Raw genomic sequence first — 22,712 nt, forward strand, 5'->3', positions numbered from 1 at the left:
TGCAGTACCCTACCTGACTGAAAGACAGGATCAGGCCATGGGCCTCTGCGGACTTGTCCTTAGAGCAGCACCTTTAGGTGGTTTTGCTTTGCCAGCAGTGGAGGAATGAAGAGCACTGCAGATGCTCAGCTGCTGTTCAGCAAAATCAGCTGTAGCTGATGTGACTGAACAAAGAGGATTTCTTTCAAGCCCAGGGTTATTACTGAGCACTACAATCAGGGTCTTTTTTTTTGTGTCTAAGTTTGATTGCCCTCACATGAGACTGGAAGGCAGAGAGAGGGCTCTGGCAGTACAGGTTCCTATGATCTCCTCTTGCCATGTAATCAGAAGAGCTCTGCAATTGAATATTTCACAATAATCACTGCATTTTCAATGGGGATGATATAAAAGCAAATATCAAGGCCTCTGGCTGACAAAAGCAGAATACAGAGGGAAAATATGAAAATAGCAACTTACTTCAGCAATAAAGGGAGTATATTTTATACTGCAGTTTTTCTTTTTGTTAAATCATGACTTTCTAGTAAATGACATCCCAGAAGATATTTATCAAAGCAGGAAAGCACTAGAAAGGAGCACCCTGCATTCACTTTAATATTTCTCCTTTTCTTCTGACATTTTCTTGCCTAGAGATCTAATTCCATTAAATATGTACATTTTTGACTGGAAGACTTCTTCATGTATCTTTCAGATGAATCTTAAAAGTACATAAGGTCTGTAGGGCAGGTTTTTTTAAGTGCAAATGAGGCACAGAGTAGAATATTGTCTATGAGGGTTTTCAAATTATTTATATTCCTGCAGTGCTTTACCTTTCTCTTTCTGTGATAATGATAAGGAAGAAGTGAGACTCCAATGCACCTTCTGTGGAACACTGTCAAATGCCATTAGTCATATTTAATATCTGACATGCAGGAACTTACTTTGGTTATCTCCATTTTTATTGCATTTATTAGACGTTATCGTGTCTGTAACTTTCTCTGATCCCGTAGCACATCCAAGTGCTAAAACCTGTTAGGCCCATGATTGGTCAGTGCTAGAGCCCTCTTATGCTCTTGTGAACGGATATAAATTAACATTCCCTCATTAAGCCTACTTTGCAGTACATGTGAATCTGCTGTAGGAATAATGACAGCTAAATGCTCTGTTGGCCCCCAGCCATGCCCACTTGTGCCATTCTCCAACATTCTGAAGCTGAGTAGAGCTGGGCCATGACAGAGCTTGCAAAGACACACACTCCAGGTCACTTGGGTGCTGTAGAAGGTGGTGTGAGGGATGACCAGGTGGCTGTTTTCCCTGCACCACCTTTGAAACAACGACCGTATGTTGTGTTAGAGGCCACCATGCTGTAAGAGGTGCTGCCTCAGATTTGGTATAAAGCAAAGGTCCTGGACATTTGCAGTCATTAAAGATTTCATTGCTTTCTCATAAGAATTTGAGTTGGGGTGTTAATCCCGGTGTCCCAGCCAAGTTGCTACTTAAGTAATTATAATCTGCCTAAATGTCTGCCGGTACTGCTCTCTGTTCTTCAAATGATGAGCAGCTCTCCCACGGTGAGCAGCAGCTACTAAAGTGAGCAGTGTCTTTCTTCTGGGCCTCTCTTATTGTTGTACAGAAGTGTAAGTGCCTGTGGCGATGGCTGCACTAAGTGCGTATATACAAGTTGAATAAAATATAGCAAAACTCAGGGCAGTATGTAGTCCCAGAGACTAGAAGTATTTCTCTCAGAGCTGATACGTAGCCTTTTCCAGGAATTTAGTTGACTGCTTACAAGGTGCAGAATATAAATAAACCTAACTTATGGTCACCACTGAGAAAGCCTAAACCCCAAATAATTAGACACCAGTGTATTAAAACAGGCAGACTCCCAGTGAAAGGCAGTACCTATATGTGAACTCTTCAGCTTTGTAGTTGCTCTTGGAGTTCAGCTCTGTGTTAGACTTGGTGCTTGGTAGCCTGGCCTTGTTTTTGGTCTCTCTTCCCCAACAAAAATTCTTCTGTTTCTCATCCTTGTGTATCTTGTTTTGCTGTTGAACTTCATTCAACATGTAATCTGCTATGATAATATTGCCTTCACCTTAAGTTCCTGAAGTGTTTTTTGGACGGCTGAGTGCTCTCATCTTCCTTCTCATTCTCCTTCACTTTTTTTCCTTTTCCTCTTCTTCCTTTTCTTCTTTGCTTTTCCTGTTTTCCTTCTCCTTCTCCTCTTCCTTTTCTGCTATGTAACTAATTGGTCACACATCTGGGAGGAAATACCCTCCTCTGCTCAGATTCCTTCTGGTTCCTTAGCTGAAGGAGGGAACTGCCGTTCATCATTGAAGGCAGACACTGGGAATAGGATCCCTCACAGCCAGCTAAATGTCCTTTAGAAGTCTGGGGGCTTATCCTGTGTAAATATGGTCCTCTCTAGTGTTGTCAGCCATTCTGTAAGGTAGTAAAACCCTCAGCCCTGCAACCCACTGAGATCCCAAGCCTTCTTTCTTCTAGGCCTTTTTTCCCTGAAGTTCAGGAGAGGGGTGGCCTTTCTTTAACTGTTGGTTTGTTCTTTTCACCAGTCTTGACTTTCAGGTGGCTCTAAGGTCTGCTGTTGTAATTGCACACAGCTTTTGACAGGGGTCAATTCAAATAATAAGTCATCTAATTTTGTTTGCTGCAAGTTTTGAAAAATCTTAGTGCTGATGTTGAATTATATCTGAATCTTTTACCTTCTCAAGGAGTTCTTGTGCCTGCTGACTCCTGCAAGGTGTTGTCTGATAGCACCTCCCATCAGCTCAATAAATTCCCAGAAGTCCTTGAACTGTGGCAGTTTTAGTTGCACTGTAATCAGTGTCAGGAGAAAAAAAAAATAAAAATACATTTCATTTTAACTCTGAGACTGCAAGAACTTCCCTCCATGGTTCCTTCCTTTGGGCTGCCTGGCTGCCGCTCTCCACATGCGCACTCCATCCCCAGATGTTTTGATAACATCTCTGTTGATAAGTACTAGCAATACATCAACAAATAAAAGTGCAAAGTAAATAATCACTGTCAGCAGAAGTATATCGTCAAGACAGCACATTTCGAAATACGCAGAGGTGAGAGTCTGTGATCCCTTGAAGAGCCAGGACCCACATACCTGCTGCCATATGGCTGCAGGCACCTATGGGATCCAGTAAGAAAACTGTCAGCAGTTTTTCATTAGTACTCACGTAGCAGGATGCAAGGTGCATGCATCTCTTCATGTCTTCCATGTAAAACATCTAAAGACAATGGGTGAGGCATTAGCAAGATAAATATATGGCCAAGCCCCAAAGAGAGAAGACAGATTGGTGCTAGGAGAAAAAAATTAAATTATACTTGATGCTTAACAGCCTACTGCAGGAAACTGGTTGAGAGAGGGAATGATGAGAAGCAGTTCCTTCTTTTCTCACAAGGTGTTCCCTGCCTGAATCTCATCAAGCCAAAAAGAACCTCTCTAAGACTTCTTGTCCCCACTATGTTAGATAATTGTAATACTCTTGCATTGTTTTGTTCCTGTTTTTGCCACTGATGGCGGCCTAAGGGAAGAGGGATGAGGAAATATGTTCCTTCTGCAAAATCCTTGTAGGAAGAATAGCCAGAACATAAATGATACTGTTTTGGCTTCAAAAGGGTAAGCAGGTGTCTTAGGAGTCCCAGAAGAGCAATGTGCAAGCTTGTACAAACAACTCCCGAATCACGCCTGTTTGTTATTCACACAAACAGAGTAGAAAGTGTCTGAATTCCTCAGTTCCCAGAATTCATATGGTGCACAATGGCCCGTAATGAACAGCACCTGCACTTACCTCAATCACCACACAGAGCCCAACAACAGCAAGAAGGGCTTTCAAGAATATTTTTTCAATAATAGATTTAGTTATGTCTTTCATAATTGGATTCAAAAGCTAAAATTTCATTTTGCAACTTGTTCATGAAATTTGTATGAAAAAGTCTGGCATTTATTCAAAAGAAATACTCTATGAACAAGAAATTGCAAAACAGCCAACTGCTGGTAACTAAGCAGCCAAATTATAGTCCAGGCACTTGGCAAATACACTGTCTTTTTTATTATTTCAGTAATTGAATTTCTGTTAAAGTGTGGAGCATAATTTAACATCAGGAATTTATTTATAATACAATAGTGTTTCAGTAATAAATGCATTATTATTGTCACTTTTAATGGAGTCTTATGTATTCCCTCAGAGACTATGTGGCAGACTCTGAGACAACCACTGCATCAGTGTTGTTTGTAGACAATTGAATTAATTGGAGACAGGGTCATTAACTCGACCTGAATACCTCTGATTGCTTCTGTAAATAAGGTTAGAGAGCAAATGGCTAATCTTTGTTGTCATTATAGATTCTTTTTACATTTTCACACTGCCTTGTATATTAAGATCATTTTGCTAAGCAGCTTTTCAGGCTGTCGTTGTGTTTACAGTATTGTCTTGCATGGCATACAACCCTAATTGTATCAGACTTACATTTCATTTCCCATATCTGTATAAAACATGATCCTAGAGAGAGACCTATTCTGAATTGCAGCACATAAAAACCATTGGACCAACAAATTAATAAACCAAAATGAATAAGCTGTAGCATTAAAAAATAATCAAATCACAAAACAAAAGTTGATTTTGTTTGCTTTTGTTTGAAAATTCCAACCAGTGAGACTTGCCAGGCATAATAGAGTGAGTCCATTACTCAGTTGGGAACATGACCTGCAAGGCCAGCTCTGTGTATACCAGCCTGGGAGTTAAATGTTATCCGGACTTTTGGCAGGGGTTTTCTTGGAAAACGAGCAGCAGGCTGTCATTTAAGCACAGATAGAACACAGATATTTTTCAAGGAGACATCCAAAAAAAGGTTGTGAGCACACTGTTCCATTTCTCAACAAACTTAATAAAGAATGTAGCCTGAGAGGCCTAGGAAGGCATGTGTCAGGAACAAGAGACACCCTAAACGTGAGAATGAGGTCAGGTTCACATTGAACTCAAGGATACCAGCTTGTCATCACTCCCATATTCCACCATCTACTTAAAAAAACACATTGCTTTCTCAGAAACGATCTTGTAAGTAGAAGAAAACATCTGGCAGTGTCTTATAATATGCCTGGTATTTGCATGTATTTCTTTCATTCTAAATTTATATTCAAGATGGGCTTGAACCCAAACCCCAGATATGCAGTGTGAGCTATCCAAACTCTGGAGCCAAGTGTGGGATCCTGAGTCCATCTGTAACCTAGGCGATAAGTGATGTTTTATGAATTCAGATTCAAAAATAACAGCTTCACCACTTCAAAACTAGCAAGTACAGCTTTCAGCTTCAAAACTCTGCCCATGTCAAACTCCCATTGACAGCCTGTTGGGGCAGGAATGCAGCCTGGCTTGAGCGTGGTGGGAGGAACATGCTGCCACACTGTGTTTTCTCTCAGCAGCCTCTGCACAACTCACTTATAAGAACATTTAGGGATGTTTCATTTAAAAAGCAGAGGGGGAAACAAAACATTAAATAGATGCTAAATTGTTCCAGTGTGTTGAAGGCATCATCTGAAGTTATAGACTGGGCTTGTAGGTTTTGCTCTGCAAAAGAGAGAGAGGTCAGCCACACAGTGTTGTTATTGAGGGGATCCAGCTTAATACTGATCTGAAATTCAGATTTCAGATAGGGTGAGCCTTTCATATCTGGGCCACAGTGTCTCTGTCCTTTCCTGCACATTTGCAGGAGATGCAAGCACTGGTGTTGACCTTGGAGTCCTGTTGCAGAAGCCATCAGTCTTCTTTAGCCCCTTTGATTATTCATGGTCTCTTCTGCTGTAGGGGCTGGGTTTTGAGGTCTGTCCTTTGTTAATTTAGCTTTATTGTCCTTTATGTCCCAAATACTGCAGGCAAAATTAGAAAAAAAAAAGGGGGGGGGGGGGTCTATTCTAATGTAGAAAATAAGTCAATATTTCTCTGCTTCCCTGCTAGCAGAGTGACATCTCACTACTGATTTTTGTCATTTAACGAGCAAGAAAGCTTCAGGTCTCATATAACAGGCAACCACCATGCCACACTAGAACATTAGGAGATTGAGGCAGATGTGTGAAGAACACATTTTCACCTCACTAAATGAGTAATTATCAAGTTGGAAACAATTAAAAGTTCAAGGGAGATCAAGCTTTGCCTATTCAAGCCAGTATCTATGAGGGGTTTGGATCTTCCTGACCTTTGCTTGTTGGCAGACCTTCAACAAATCAGTGCTGATAAAATAACCCCTTCAGCAGTCTGAAGAAAAATGGATGGTAGAAAAGTTACATGTCTTGTAACTCAGGAACATAAGTGTCCAGAATGAAAGTTTCTTAGCTGGAGGATTTTTAAGAAGAAATAATTTAACTAATCCTAAAGATCTGAATTATTTTGTACTTACTGAAAAAAACAGACTCCTGCAGAGCTGTGTCCTGAAGGTGCTGGGCAGCACCAGCTCCCTCTGGAAGACATGGTAACTCTGTTTGCCCACAAGATCTCAGCAATAAGTGTGGAAGCTAATAGGATCTTTTTTTTATTTTGGCGTTGATGAAAAAGGCTGGAAGGCAAGATTTTCAGCCAGATAAGGTTAAAGAATTACGATTCTCTGTTTCCTTTCACTGTCAGTCAAAATAGCAAGCATAGAAAATTCTGTTTAAAATAGCTGAGTCTTTTGACTTAAAGGGTTTTCATGTCGAAGATTTAAGATGTCAGGTTTAAACATGACACTGATAGTATTAGGCAAAGTATGAGAGCAGATACTTGTAGTAGCTGTCATTTTTTCTGACTGTTTATTAATGGCCTTTTGTGATTTATAGTGAATGTTGTGAAGGATCTTCATGTCCATTTATCACTTAGAGAAGCACCTTTTTTTCCTTAATACCTACGTATGTCATAATTAAGGGTGGATGCTGCTAGAGATTTAGCTCTGTTCTTCAGTATGATATTTAAACCTAATACCTTTTTTTTTTTTTTTTTTCTGTAAAGCAGTGTATTATGTGACTGGCAAAAATCAACAGCATTAAAAGGAGCTCATGTTAGACAGAAGGTTTAGATTTTCACTCCAAGTGGATTTTTTCACCTCATTTTTAAATACATTGTAAGGAAGACACCCATGTTTCAGCATTCAGCTTTATGAATATTTTACTAGACAGGTTTATCCTTGTTCAAAAAACAAGTCATGTGTGCTGAAGTACATCTTTATATCCATGAAAGGCTCTGGTGGTGTGCCATAAATTCATCATGTGCCTTTAGGAATACTTCTTTAAAAACTATTTCAGAGTAATTGCCCATTATTAATAACGATTAATCCTTTTTACTATTATGGCACTAGCAGTGAAACTGTCTACTTGTGGTTTTCATTAGTGTCTGTGTGTTTTTGTGGGCCCTCTTATCCTGCAGCCTAAATCTCACGAATGTAAAGATGTTTGAAGTCTCTCAATACTCTCTGTACTCAGGGAAGAAGTGCCAGGAATTGAATTGTTTTGCCCATGAAATCCCAGAGAGACACAGGAATCAAACCAGTTTTCTAAAGGGTCAGCCCGGTGTTGTAACCACAGGGTTGTCTGTCTTTACAAAGCTGCAGCAGTCATCTCCATAAAGGTGGATTATTTGTGCCTTAATCATTTGAGTACATGCCTATGAGCCACACCATGCCTCTAGCACCAGTCCTGCTGTTTCATGCTTTGTAAAGTCTATAATGTACGGAGATTGCTACCAGTTTGTGAGCAGCTGAAGCTCATTTACTAAAATTCTACCTGATTTGATCTGATTGTACTCAGTTTTTATCTCTGCCCTTTTCTGTATTGCTTGTTTTGCTCCTTGTGCTCCTGACAATAGCCACAGTTGGTGGAGTCTTGGGCCTCTTCTAAATGGGAGTGGCCTTAACAGACTGCAACAGGCTGTTTTCCCATCTCTGGCTTTCAGAGACCCCTGTTTTCAGTTGATCCTCTTTGCTTTGGTCTGGAAGTGGTTATGCTGCTGATCTGCTCCCAAGGATTTCCCCTGGAATCCTCAGACGGTTTCCTGAGCTGACACTGTGCCACTTGTACATAGTGTGTAGGTGAGAGTGACTGCATGTGTGCTGCAAAGCTCTGGAAAATCAGGATATGCCTTTTGGTGCCTTTTCAAGCTCAGAGGTGTTGTCTTACATGGGGAAAGAGAAAAAGTCCTACTTTCTCATTTTTTCTGACTGCTTGTTTGCTCAGGATAGTAAAATTAGCTTTCCTCAGCAGATAAGATTGGAAATGTTGAGGATTTGGAGGTGTCATGTGGATCCATCTGCATCACTGTAGTCTGGCCCCACAGCTCCCAGTTGTCTTTCCACTGGGCTCTGTAGGCTGGATTCTGTCTTCAGGTAGAACTGAAGTAGAACTGAGTTAGAACAAATGGGGTAGTTAATTTACAAAGTTATGTGTCCAGACTTCTGCCACATGCAAGTGAGAAAAAAGCCAACACTTCGGTTTCAGAGGTTCACTTTGGACTTTTTTTTATCATCACCACACTTGGACTTTCTGCTGGAATAAGGAAAATCAAAGTTTAAGTAAATGACTTACCAGCAGAGAATACATACTTCTAAACTTTCACAGAAGATTCACAAGACATACTGAAAGATGCAGTATTCCACATTTCCTTTGTGGAAAATAAATAAGTTTCTATATATCAATACTCCTATCTAGCTTGATTCAGTGGGGTAATATTGATGTAATAAAATGGTTCCATTTTCATCAAATGAGGCCCTTCAGAGTCTCACAGTAAGAGATAGTATTCTTGTTCTTCCAGATGCCAAACAAACAGTAGCACATCAGGGCATAGTACAAATAATGCTCTCTGACACTTGAATCCATTCACTAAAATATTGTAGATCAAAAAGTCTACATACATTGCATTCCCTGAATAATATCATGCTCACAAAATTGTTTCCAAACTCTGAGGTGAGCAGAGTGATACATGCACAAATCACGGATACAAAATTGCTTTTAATATGCAAAATCCCCTTTTCGTCCATGTCAAGTGTGTATAAGACTGCTGTGAAATTGGAAAGAGAGCAATTACCATACCAATAGTTCAGAACGTTTTTTTTTATGTGTACTGTTAGGGTTGTGCCATTAAAATTCTTCCTCTTCTGTTTGTTTTTTATAATTTCACAGACATGTTTGATATGTTACACCCATTCTTTATTGCAGTGATAAAGAGCCAGAATGTACTGTTGTCCAGGAATAAAATCAGGAAAAGGGTCAGAATAGGACAGTAGAAACAGTACCATGGTTAAAGTCACATTGCAGATGTATATACACAGTTCCACCTAGGATTTGTGGCTAATGTAATTCTTTATTGGAAGGCTTTGACCTTGTTACAGATTCTTGGCAGCTTTTCCCCACTCTATTCATTACTAATGCAAGCTGTCAATCATTTTAGTTCTGCTTTGACATAGATTGTGGCTCATAGGAGTTAGCTCTGTCATTCTTTTTATTTCTTTCATCTTTACTATCCTTTTTTATGGTCTTTAAAGCTGGAAGTATAAAAGAGTTTTATTTGTATGAAAAAAAAATCTGTTTCAGTAATTCTATCAACCTTGTTATAAACAGTCTTTGATTAAAACAGTTAGTTCTGAAAACAGCAAAATGAGAATGTGGCTTTGTACATACAACATCTTGTAAATTACCCTCCCCCTCAAAATAAATCAGAACTCCTATTTGCATTACAGTGTTCAGGATTGATACAGGCAGATCAGCTGCCACATCCTGAATAACATACCAGAGAGGTTTTCCCTTTCCATGTGTTTTGACATGAGGGAGCCATCATAAGTGATGTCTTACTATGCGTGCTAATGTTAGCTGAAGTAACAATTTCCACACCTTATTTCATTTCATTGACCTGGATGCTGATTAATATTTTAAAAGCGCTTGATACAGGTTTTCAGTTCCTGTGTCAACCCAGTCTTTGAACATTTAGATTTGAATCCTACCAGCCTGATGATAAATAATTTAATACTAACCAATGGAAAGGCAGTGAACAAATCATTCAGAGCAATCCTTTTCTTTAAAAAGCAATCTAATGGCAGTCATATATAAGTTTGAAGATATAGATATGAACAATTCATTATAAAAAAATGGCAGCTCCCTTTCAAATTAGAAGAGAATATTACTTCCTGATAATGGTATAAGAATAGAAGAGAAATAAAACTTCGTTATTGAACAGTTATGGTATTAAATTCTGTCACTAAATATTAATCTGATAGGTGCTGCCCTATTATTATCTGCTAGAATAATGAAGCAGCCTTTTTTGAACATTCATACAGAATTCAGTGAGCCCAGTAACCTCCTAGTAATGCCCCTCAGGTTCAGCTTTTCTGTAGTAATAGACTCTGGAGGAGAGATTGGGCTACTTTCTGAAAACCTGGAGCCATCTCTTCTCTCAAAATGAAGTGTAGTGAGTGGGAGAACAGCAGTATCCCTCCAAAAGGGAGTGTTACCATCCACTCTGGGAGATGCTGTAGTGTGGCTGTAGTGCACAAAGATTTAACTCAGAGCTGGGTGCCCACTTTTCAGTGCCCGACGCAATCAGAGTCTTTGTTCTGAAGAATTTGCATTTTAAATAGACAAGCCAGATTAAGGATAGGCAACACAGTCTCTGTTTTACTCAGCAGGAACTGGTGCACAGACATATTTTCTTCTCAGTCACAAAGCAAAATTCATCCAAGTTCCACTCCAGTACCTCAACAGGAAGATCAACCACTCTGTCAAGTCTGTAGTCACTCTTCCAGCCATAGCCCTTCTCTTTTCCAGATTTCAGTGGTGGCATTTTCCCTAAAAATAGGCCTGTGCAGTAAATCAACCTCTGTAGAGTGCTGCTTCTTGTGGAATACTCTGCCAGCATTGATATACTGTTGACTCACTGGTCAGTTCCCATCTACATGTTCCCACTGCCCAGCAGCACTCTGCTTTCTCAAAGCTTACATTTTGATTTCTGGGTAGAGCAATGGAACAAGTGGCCAATTCATCATGACCCTAAAAAGGAAGGGTTGGAATGAATAAACCAATTGTTCCAGTGAACTGTCTGTTTGCCAAATTCTCTTCACAGCAATTAACATAAGTACATCTAATTGGTGAAAAGTTCAGGGAGATAGCTAAGGACTTGTTAGGAATTTTTGTTCCTTGATGTTTTGGTGCAGTAGTCTTAATTATATGACTTTATTATACATATGTATTTACAGGGTAAAAAGTTTATTATTTTTAGAGGTTAACGAGTTTTAGTATTTCAGATTTCTTTGTTGTAAATACCAGGTTTAATCTTGAAAACAGTTTATTACAACAGCAGAGTAAATGATGTGTTGAAAATAATATGATAATAGTCTAGATGACAACAACAACAACAACAAAGTGTAAGACACATGTTGGGCCTTCAGTTCTCTAGGCAGAATAATGATCCAGACACAGTAGTGCCAGATCTGCTGTAACTGGCTTTGGAAAAATAACCCATGAGTTTAAAAACAGACAAGCTGCAGGGAGACATCAATTTAGGCTGATCACCTGTACCAGTGAACCACAGTCAAAGAAGGAGGGTTGGTGTGTGATGAGGTTGATGCAGTTCCTCACCAGAAGCCACCAGCAGCCAGCTCCAGTGGTGTTCTTGACAGATGCCACAAACTTACCTGCAAATATCAGCTGTTCTGCAGTTATGTTTGAGCTGAACAAGTGCTGAAAACCATGTCAGGTACTGAAGACACTGGTGTGTGTCCCCCCCTTCAAGACATTCCTCATGTCATACTTTGTGCCCACACTGTGTCATGCTGCCAAGCAGCAAGGGACAGGGTAGATGCCTTGTGCTGCAAAAGCAGATGAAGGGAGATAGGTGAAAAGGCTGCAGAAGAGCTTCCTTCCAAATTGCTTCCAGATGTGCAGGTCTCTGTGTCTGCTTCATCATCTGAGCAGGTAGGAGACCAACTTATCAGTCTGCAGGCAACTAGAGACATCATCATGATGGTCTTTGCAAAAGATGGAGATCTGGTTCTCCTCCTACCCATGGTATGCATGTCACTCATCTCCATGACATAGGAGAAGCTCCTTTGGAGGGGGGTAAGCAGACACTGATCCATCTGGCCTCAGTAACAGGGATCCTTGCTGCTGAGTGTATTTTTCCTCCCAGATAGCAGACCCATGGTCAGATCTCAGGGTCAGGGCAGAGCATGTCTGACTACCCTGCAGGATTCAGCTCAAGTGCTGAGCACAGGGCTTGGAAAATGGGGAGAACAAACTGAAAAGGGGGGTGAAACTCATATTTCAATTAACTGGAAGGAAGCCTCACACTTAGGGAATGTGACAGGGCTGCACTGAGTGTGAGGATGATTGTAATACCTTTGATGTTTGCTCTGTGTGTTTGGATTGCAAGCTCTTTGGCCCAAGGACTGTCTCTCATCATGTATTTACACAGATCCCAGCACAGCAGGTCAGTGGTCTCAGTAGAGGCCTCCAATCTCAAGTGATAATAATGAACTGGCTTTCTTCTAAGTGTTATTTACCCAAACAAACGGTGTTGCATTGTGCAGCATTGTTTTTATTAATATTTTTTTCAGTTCAAATGAAATAAAGAACATTGTCCACCCAAGCACTGAGGAACAATATGACTGTTCATCTCCTGCTGGGAAATAAAAATTCAAGACTTTGAAATACCAGTGCTTCCTGCCCCTTTTAGTCACTTTGAGGACTTGAGTCTGATGATAAAATGCTTTAAAGCCATTTTAAACCTTGTCCGGACTGGCATTCCTTGTCTAGATCTTAGCAACACAACAAAGCTTGCTTTGAAAATCTCTTAGAGAGGCAACCTCTAGTTCATGTAGTTGATGCTTATGTGAAGAAATCCAATTTATTTGTATAGCATCTGCTTGAATGCACATTTGCAGAATCTATCCCAGCATCCTTTAAAACATGTGGTTTAATTTTAATGCTGAAGAAGTCTTTGAGAAGAGTGCAAACCAACCTGTTCTTTTGAACTAAACCACATTTTATTTAAGGAAAAAAACCCAAAAGACAAACCAAAATCTCTCCACTGAACTCATTTTATTGGAAGCAAAGATTTATTTTTTTTTCATGCACTTGTATGTGAAAGGTCTGTATATTTTCTTTTGTTCTGCTGAGCAGCATCATTAGAAGTCAATTGTGCATGTGCAAGATCTCTGTAGTTTGGTGAGATGCTAGGAAAGGCATTTTGGGTCTTATCTGAGTGTTTTGCAAAGCATATAGAGTTACTCTCAACCTAAACTACATGATGAAAAGTGAATGCTTCTACTTTAAAAATGTAGATCAGCAATGATGTCTTCAGCATGAAACTGCCCGATGTAGCCAAGGCCTGATTTTATTATCCCAGATGAAAGACAAATATGACCTCATTGTGTTTTGTATGAAAAACATTATTTTGAGTCTGTCTGGTTCCTGCAAGCTTGCTGAGCTGTGTTATTCAGTAATGTTTGGCATATGATTATACTTTTTCTGAGACTGGTGTGCAGAAAGAAAGAAAATAAGGCCAAGTTGGAGCTTCCATCTCTTTCCATGGTTTTATTCTTGCCCTTTGAGTTCTCTGTCAGTCTGCAGCAGTACAACTCCAGTTGTTTTGTGTAAGTGCATCCCAGCCACAGTGTCAGTTCCCTTCCAGAGTGCTTGAAGACACAGGTTGTATTTAAAGGCTAGAGAGGTCTGGCCTGAGCTGCTGGGACACTGGCTTTTCCTTCTTTGATCTATTTTAACTGGTGATATTCTTTAAATTTCTTATCTTAATGAGAGCAAACTTGCCAGCACTGACAACAGGGCAGATCTTCAGCACATCTGCACAGAAGTGTGAGCAGTCCCACACACATCCTTCTGTACAGGGTTGCCTAGGCATAAACCGCCCCAGGCAAGGAGCTTTGTCACTGAAAGGATCTGCTGCAGGTTTATATTCCCTGCTGCAAAGGTGCATTAATTCCCTGCAGCAACTGAGGTGTAAGGGAGGTGGCTGATGCCCCACCAGCTCGGTGCAGCCGGGGGCCCTGCTGCTCTCTGCAGGACCAGCATGTGCCAGGGAGCCAAATGCCCGGCCCTGAGCTTCTGGGGAGGCTTGAACCCTCTTGGAGGGTTAAACTTCTCCTTGCCTTTATGGCCAGCTCCCCACTAGAGTTGTGGGAACTGGTTTTCAGCTAGGATGAAGTATTAATATTGCCATGGTCACTTCCATTTTGGGGTGAAAACAGAAAATAGAAGTGAAACAGATGAAGCTCACAGTTTTAGGGAAAAGGTTGTTTCTAAATTCCAATTTAATTCTTCTGATAAGTCCATTAAAAAAAAATATTAAGTTTCAAAGCTGGTGTTCATGTTGGTATTTTCGAATGGAATTGTCTTGTTTGCCTCCTCAGTTTGTGAATGGTTGAAGTTTTCTCTATTTTTGTACTTAGTCTTTCTTCTTGGAAGTAGTTGAGGAAGTAGGAAAATTCGATTTTCATCTGCTTTTACTGTTTTCTCAATAGAAAATGTAAGAGCAAAATTACGAGATACGGAATTGAAAGGCAGACTCCCCACAAACACATTCACACTTTCTCTGCTCTTCTGTTTTCTGAATTAGTGTAAAAAAGAAGTGAAAAATGTATTTCCCTACACTTTCTTGAGCTTCACTGAAAAGGAAGGATAAAGAAAGAAAAACCAATTTCATAAATTGTTTCCAAAAATGACATTAAATACGAAGTGTAAGTGTTTTTTATTTCAGCAGTGTTAGTTTTCCATAATACTTTTGGAAATGCCCATATCTTTAATCAGATGCTATGAATCAAAATTTATCTGTTACTTCCAGTTGAGATTTCTTTGAGTAGCTCTACTTGAGTCAGTTGAGTGAAGAGCTTCTAGAAGAGGAAAAAAAAGTATGTAAACTTAATGAGCAACAAAGTTAGCGATCTGTAGCAATTACCCAAGTGAGTAATTTTGTTTCATTAATGCACCCTAAAGCACCAAGCTGTTCTGTCAACGGGCACTGCAGGGCCTTTGCAGTGCTCAGAGAGGCAGTGATGTTACCACGCACAGCGTAAGGGACAGACAGGTTTACCAACAAGGAGGGAGAGAGAAAGTAGCTGAGCCTAAGAAGAAAATTAAAGACCATCTATTATTGTCATGGAAGCCGATGGCAATCCTTGTAAAGACTCTTAATGGAGAAGGGTCACACATCAGTTTTTTCTGGCTCTTCCAACTTTCAGTTTGTTGGTTACTATGTTTTTCAAGAGGGCATCTTGATGTACATAGCAACTCTTGAAAAGGGAAGGAGGGCATGAATCTTTCTCAGAGGAAAGTGGAAAAGCAGTGGAAATTAAGTCAAAGCTGTATTATAACTTCTAGGCATTTCTGGATCACTCTGTGTGTGACACACACAGCATATGATGTATTAAGGTGAAATATTGAATATCCATAAAGGAGAACTAGCAAATGGTGTCAATTTTCAAACACTTTGCTTTGTCAGCTTCACAAATTTAAAATCAATCATCAAAAAGTCTCTGTATAGATCAGCTGAACAGACATAAAACCTCATGGTTATCTGCCTGACAAAAAATGTTGACATTAAAGAAGAGTTTATAAAGATGGAGACTTGGAAGAATTCTGTAGTGCCAAAAACTGGGTTCGTCCAACCTCTCAGTTGAGAAATAAATGCTGAGGAAAAACAATGACACACAGTGCACTGCTAATAAATACATCTTGGAGGATAGTTGAACATGCAGAAAAACAGATTTCACAAAGAGGCTTATTTTCAGCATGAATGCCATTTTCTCACTGCATTATCATAAACATGAAAGAAAGAACAGCTATAAATGAAAAACTCTTGGACAGTCCCTGGAGCCTTGTCAAAAATATGTAGTTTTGTACACCACAGTATAAAAGTATTCATTAAAATTAATTTTTAAAATACCCTGTCCAATATTAGTTGCCTGGTGTCCTTCCTTTGATCATAAATTATAAATGAACCAGAAAAAAATGAAGAAACCATGATTCCATTAATGAATTATTTAAGTGTGATTGTTAGTTTTCGCAATCATTGGATTAATAAGCTCAGACTGAGATGTTTCTTATTTGAGGGTGATGATGATGGTAACGGTAACACCATTACCAGTGTATCCCATGAAGCATAAAACCAACCAGCTCCCTTGAGGGCTACATGGTGGCAGGGCCGCTGGAGCTTTCTTGGATGTGTGCTGCAGGAGAGGAAGTAGACACTGAGGAAAGCTGGTGTGAACAGGGTTCACTGGCTGGTTCCCCCCAAAGCACCACTTTAAAAAACACAGGCATCATACTGACATGAGTGGATCTTCTCCCCACAGCAGTCTGCCTGTGCCGGGGGCACACGCAGCTGGCTTGGCGCATTCCAGCGGCGGCTCTGGAAGCTCCAGCGAGTCCGAGAGCAGCTCTGAGTCCGACTCGGACAGCGAGAGCAGCTCCAGTGACAGCGAGTGCAACGGGGAGTCACGCAGTGCCACGCCAGAGGTAAAGCCACATCTCAGCTCCTCCCCAGTGGGAGCTCAGAGGGGAAGTGTGGAAGAGAATGAAATCCCACTCCCTCTTAGGAGAATGTTGAAATGTTGGAGTTCTGTGCTGTTTGACTCTGTTGACTTTTTTCTCCCTTTACAGTTGTACATGTATGACCCACATACTCATTCTAGCTTTTGGAAGAATCCTTCTGGCCTACATTTGAATAGCTTTAAAGAAATATTTAGATTTTTGCCAGTAGCTAGAGAAGATTTTATTGACACAGTATTCAGTTGGGACTAAGGAAAGGCAACATGACAAAACTATGTCTTCAGGGACTAGCTAAACTTTTTAGTTGTATTAAATTTCTCCAGGGCCACGTTGTAAACCAGATAAGGAAGCCTAATTAACCACAAATACTCCATAAATACGCCCATAAAGCTAGCAGTCACCACTAGTTGACTGAAATAAAAATGTTCTCATTTAAAGGGAAAAATATTTCTGCTGTCTGAGATTTGTTCCTTGTTCTTCAAACTGCAGCCTGAACCTCCCTCAACAAACAAATGGCAGCTGGATAAATGGCTAAATAAAGTGAACCCCCACAACAAGACCATCATCAACAATCAGAATGAGCCTCACAGTGAGACTAGCTCCCAGGCCCAGAGCAACCAGCAGGTGGAAGGGCCAAACAAAGGGAAGCTCAACAGCAGCCTGCCCCCAACTGATTCCAAAGACCGGGCGATTCTTAGTCCCATCCGAGAAAAAGCCAAACCGCGAGTTGCCCAGAAAACCCCCGAGGCAAAAAGCTCCAAGCAGAAGTCACCAGCTCATAATGAGCCAACTTCACAAAGGACTACTGGGAAAAAGCAACCCAAAAAGGTAGAAAGGACTTCCAGTGTAGAAGAGTATAACTGGCCCAAACCAAATAATACCAGCAACACTCCCAAAGAAAAAGACACACAGGAACCCCCCGAGCAGCCAAAGGTTCGAACTAAAGCAGCAGTTGGGAAGACAGCTCCAAGGAAAGAACCACGAACAAGCACAGGTCTCACTTCGGAGAAGAAAAAATACAGAGGCCCTAGCAAAATTGTCCCTAAGTCCCGGGAATTCATTGAAACTGATTCATCTACTTCTGACTCAAACACAGACCAGGAGGAGAGCTTGCAGGCTAAGGTATTGCCAGCTTGTACTGGGCCTGGCAATGGTGTCAAAGTGAAGGACTCTGGCAGTAACATCCTCAGTGTAAGTAGTTTAACTAGCAATGGCAGCAACACATCCATTGACCAGACCAGCAATGACTTGGAGGAGCAGCTCTTTTCTCCTATCCCAATCGTACAAAATGAACTTCTGTCCCCACTGAGAGAATATGAAGAGCTCAAAACTCTGTGGGTGAAAATAGACCTTAGTTTACTCTCTAGGATACCTGGACAAGAGCCTTTTGAGACCACATCTGTGAAAAGTGAACCAAAAGAGGCAACTGTGAAACACAGGCGACCATCTCAAGAGTCCCCTACCCCAGCAACTGAAAAACCATCCACAAAATCCAAAAGGAAACACAAGGTAAGTTGTTTTCATCTTTTGGAGGAAAACACTGATATTCTGTGCTTCCTTGAGGTCAGGACTGCAGTCTATGGTTCCTCAGAATGCACCTGCAGCAGGGCTGCAAGGGTGCTGAGGCTTTGCTGTTTTTACAGAGGACATATATTTACAAGGGCATTACAAATTAACATCAGAAACCCATGAAAAAAAAAAAACTCCAGCTGACAAAATCAATGAACAATGTATTTTTCTGGAGATTTATCTTACAAGATTTTCACTGTATTTGCTCACTTACCCATTAATTTCCAGTGTTCTGTAATCTGCAGAAAGATTCCCAGTGATGAGTTCATATTACTATGGGTCCAGACATAGCAAGAAAATGTGACTTCTATTAGGAAGGCAGGGTTTTATTGTCTGCAGGATTAAGGCATTCTCACCACTGGCTTAAACAGGCATAGCTTCATTAAAGTCAATGGAATGGTGCTTGCTTATGCTCCTGGTGAATTAGGTCTTTATGTTTTGTTGCATAAACAAATGTGATTCATAGAAACATCATTTGCTTAACTAGCTGCTTTCTCTACACAGCTACCTGAAAAAGCAAATATATTTTGACTTAAGGCATTATGTTTTATCATGTGTTTTATGTTATTTATGCCCAAGGGTATCCTATCTTATGGGATATGACAATGCACTTCAAACTAAATGTGTTTTATGAAAAGAAACTGAAGGTTTATATCATAAATGAATTTCTGTAGTCAGTTTTTCCAGCTGAAATTGTGTGCTCTGGTCTGTCTGTGAGAAGGCATCCTAGTGTATTTGTTTTATATGCCGAATTTTATAAATTGTTGTGAATGTGACTTCAGCTGTGTGTTCTAGTGGACTTCTTGAAATCCTGAGTTTGAGAAGTCCAGTAGTACGAGAGAGTTAATACAAGACAAAGACAGACAATGCCAGGCAGACACAGGGTCTGCACCCCTGCTTTCATGAGTCACTGCACTGGCTCCTTCCCTGTAGAATTAAGTGGAAATAATCACAAGAGTAAACTCAGGGTTTTTTTTATTAAATTTAAATTCTAGCTGTACACTAAATGCAGAGATGTAAGAAGGAAGGAGAAAAGAAGAAAGAGAAGGGGATGTGTAAATGCCCATGCTTATGTGTATGCTTAAGTACACCACGATGGATATTAATTATATATAAAAAAACAACAACCCTTCTTACTAGGTAACTTAGTGGAGAGTCAGTATGATGGAGAAGGACTGTTGGCTAAAACATGAGTATAGTATTGGCAACTAAACCAGAGGCTCCCAGAAAAGGTTATATGAAAGTTGGAATGTTGTAATTTCATTAGCTGGGACTTTGAATCAGAAAGCAACAAAATGAGGAATCTCACTTTGGGATTGTACAAACATAAGCTGTGCTCTCAAATAGCCTGTTCAGTTGCTGTATGATTGTTCACTGCTACCCAAGGGGAAACAAACCAATTAGGATGACTTGAGGGTATATCAACAGTTAAAACAGGGTAGGGAGAGCCTGATTTGTGTTTCTTAACTGTGCTATTGAAAGATTTATTTTAGCCATCTACTAGTGGGCCTAAAGGCTGATATGAAGGTTCCAGTGACAGAGCAGTAATCAGCTTTGCTTGTATCGTCCTAGTTCAGACACAAAAGTCATGCATCAGGGAATCTTTCAAAGCAAATTTTAAACCAGCTATCGCTGTTGATGACTAGCCCAGCTCAGTCCTATAGTCTCCTAGTCCTGTGAGGAATACTTACTTGGGGAAGTTTTTCCATCAACTTCCATTAAGTCAACAAGTAAAAGCTATTTACTTGAGTAAGATTTGGTGCTATCAAGTCATTCTATCTGAATTATTAATTACATTCCAGTGCAGTTCAGAAGATAACTATAGCACATGAGGCATTTTGCTTCCTAATTAGCTGGCTCTGTCACTTGTTATATAACTTCATGTCATGTGTTTGGAGCACGTTTAGCCCTGATTTCAGGTGACTTTCACTTCTCTTAGTCCAGTATTTTAGCTGCTACTACTGTAAAGGAAATACATTGAGATTCCTGAGCTCCTCTTAATGGCAAGTGAAATTGTGCATAGATGCTGGATCTTTCAAGCTTTGCCCTTGTTGTTAAAGCAGACAGAAAGCCTGGATACCTTTGTTGAAAGCAAGAAGCAGCGTCTGGAGGACCCTTCAGCTTCATGCCTGCTCCCACCTTGTATCTCTCCAATACCGAATCACAGATTAACCAGCACTAAAGAGTAAGTCCTTTTTTTTCACATAACATTCATGGGGGATTTTGTGGTACTGTTCTACAAATGTCTTTGCTGTAGAACCAGATGAGTTTTACAGCCCATAAGCCCAAATGACCCGGCATTGCTATTTCCATCCATCAGGAAGAGGATCCACATGGTTTTGGATGAGATTCATTCATCCTTCTGATGGACTGCAGGAATTCAGGGTGCCACCACAGTCCTGGTGTACTCTCCTACCCCCAGACTGCAACCTTTCAATGTTCTTTTCTTGCCCCTATCATCTTTAACTTCTATAGCCAGAGAATCATACTAAAAGTGGGCTTTATTTGATGGGTTGGAATTTATTTTTTAAAATAATTTTCTTAAGAGACAGTTCTCAGTTTTATTGAACGAAGTAGTGACTTCGCCATTCACTTCAGCAGCTCTTATTCTTTAGCTGCCAGGGGTGACCACCCTAAATATTTCAGACATACATGCTCTGTATTTCAGCAGACATAAGCAAATAGTTTGTGCCTTTCAGAGTGTCTTTGAGAGATAGTTATAATGCTTGAGCAAACAGGCACCACATAAATAATGATTCTGATTAGTATAATCACAAGATTAACATTCTATAAATAACCAAAGAGTGCAATTCCCTTCTGTCATCAATTTTGTGCTTTTTCTATTTTGAGTTGAGGCACTTCTTCCTGCTTCACAGTAGGACAAGCAAGGAATCAAACCCACAATGTGCTTCTGAAAACAATTTGATTGTGGTATTATTTAAATTTAGATAACGTTCAAAAATCATGTGTGAAATAGCAAACAAATTTTAAAATCCATTAAGACAGTTAAGCATAATTTTATTTATACTGGTGTAATTATAGAGTAACTGCAGTCTTTGAATTAACCCCTTGTTCTACCACAGAGAAAACCAGAGTTGGAGTCTGGAAAAAGGCGAATGAGTTGAAAGTTACAACATGATCTGTAACATGTTGCACATTGAATGAACATCATGATGGGTGTTGCCTGATTGTCATTGCTGCAAATACAAAGAGCAGAGATAGATTGCAGAGGGTATCAAGGATTATTCATCCCCAACACCTCCACAATCCATTAGAAAAATCTTTCTATTCTTGTCGCCAGCAAGCCCTAAGGATCCACCCCCAACCTGATGTTTCTTAATTTGAGCTTGTTTTCCAGGTCATTAATTTGATTCCTCAGAGCTTTTAAGCCTTTGGGTTTCTCTGTTAAAATATAATTGTGTCCACTGATAGTTTTTTTCATATCTTAGCTTTTCCTTTTGTCTGCCTCAAGTTTTGAAACAAAATTTTCTGACTTTTCCTCTGCAGTGATTGAGACCTGGATCTCAGTGCATTTGTTATTATTATCTTCTGAGTTCACTTGACACAAATGCAATATTGTTTGATAATTCAGATCTTCAACTCCCAAAGAAGTGCAACTGAATGTAGATCGATGTATTTCCCAAAAGATTAGGGAGCTGACTGACTGTGTGACAACACATTTCTGGAGAGCTGCAGATTGGTTTTAAGCAGTCAAGAGTGGTTCTGTTCTCCAGAGGGTGAAGCATAGTTTTAAGGGGAGGCAGAAGAGAGAGGAAGCTGAAAGTACACTGTTCAAGGGCATTGGGAAAATAGCACTACAGTGGAAAAAGGTTTAAAGACAGGCTTTGCCATTTACTCCTCTGTTCCCAAAGGTTCTGTATTTTCTTTCAGAACTCCTAAGTCTCTAGGTAAGGGCTTTGAGAAATGAGGGAGATTCAGGTATGGATGTGATGATGATGTTAATCTATTAAGAAGGTGTTGCGTATCATGGTGGATGGTCTCACTTGGGAGGAACCATAGGTCTCCCATTAGAACTTGGTCTTTGTGCCAACAAGCCAAGTTCACAAAAGCAGATTTCAGAGACTTTCTCTGGGCTATTTTATAGATACAAGGATGTTTTGACATTTGAATACGTATCTCTCATAATCTTTCCCTAACTATATGGGCTCAATAAAGCAAGCAAAGATGCATGATTAATTTTAAAGGGTACATGTCTAGTATGAGCAGTTATATGCCTAATTTCCACAAGTTTCTATGACTGCATGTACAATTTGAGTGTAGAAATTTCAAATGGTCAGTTGTGAACTTAAAAGCCATTTGCACAACCAAAGAAATGGTTTGTATTGTGTAGTCATTGCATAAGCAACTAGTTATCTCTGTTCCTTCACTCAAACACTTTGTATCTGCTGCCTTTTTCCTAAATCTGATGAGACACTTAAAATACAATTATTCAAACTATTGCCACTGTATTTTCCCTTATTTCTGATATTTCATAGCAAATGAAAGAATAGATGATACTGTGTTTTGTCCAACTAATTCATAGTAATACCTTGAAACACTGCTGCGAGGCCAAATTTTTGTCAGATCAGCTGCCCACTTTGCAGCAGCAGATTATTTATGTGTT

The 22,712-nt window shown here is 40.0% G+C and overlaps 1 protein-coding gene across 4 annotated transcripts in view; it reads left to right on the plus strand.

Annotated features, from left to right (window-relative positions):
- Window positions 1–22,712, plus strand: part of AFF2 (ALF transcription elongation factor 2) — a 334,526-nt gene that overhangs the window by 277,359 nt on the left and 34,455 nt on the right. For 2 of the 4 annotated variants that reach the window (XM_051630068.1, XM_051630071.1), the window contains exons 10-12: window positions 16,324–16,486; window positions 17,009–18,028; window positions 20,149–20,273. In XM_051630068.1, the coding sequence (XP_051486028.1) occupies window positions 16,324–16,486; window positions 17,009–18,028; window positions 20,149–20,273 (1,308 nt within the window). The remainder of the gene's footprint in view (window positions 1–16,323; window positions 16,487–17,008; window positions 18,029–20,148; window positions 20,274–22,712) is intronic. The other 2 variants (XM_051630069.1, XM_051630070.1) reach the window with 2 other exon arrangements.

This window comes from Apus apus, chromosome 12 (assembly GCF_020740795.1).
Source record: "Apus apus isolate bApuApu2 chromosome 12, bApuApu2.pri.cur, whole genome shotgun sequence".
NCBI lineage: Eukaryota > Metazoa > Chordata > Aves > Apodiformes > Apodidae > Apus > Apus apus.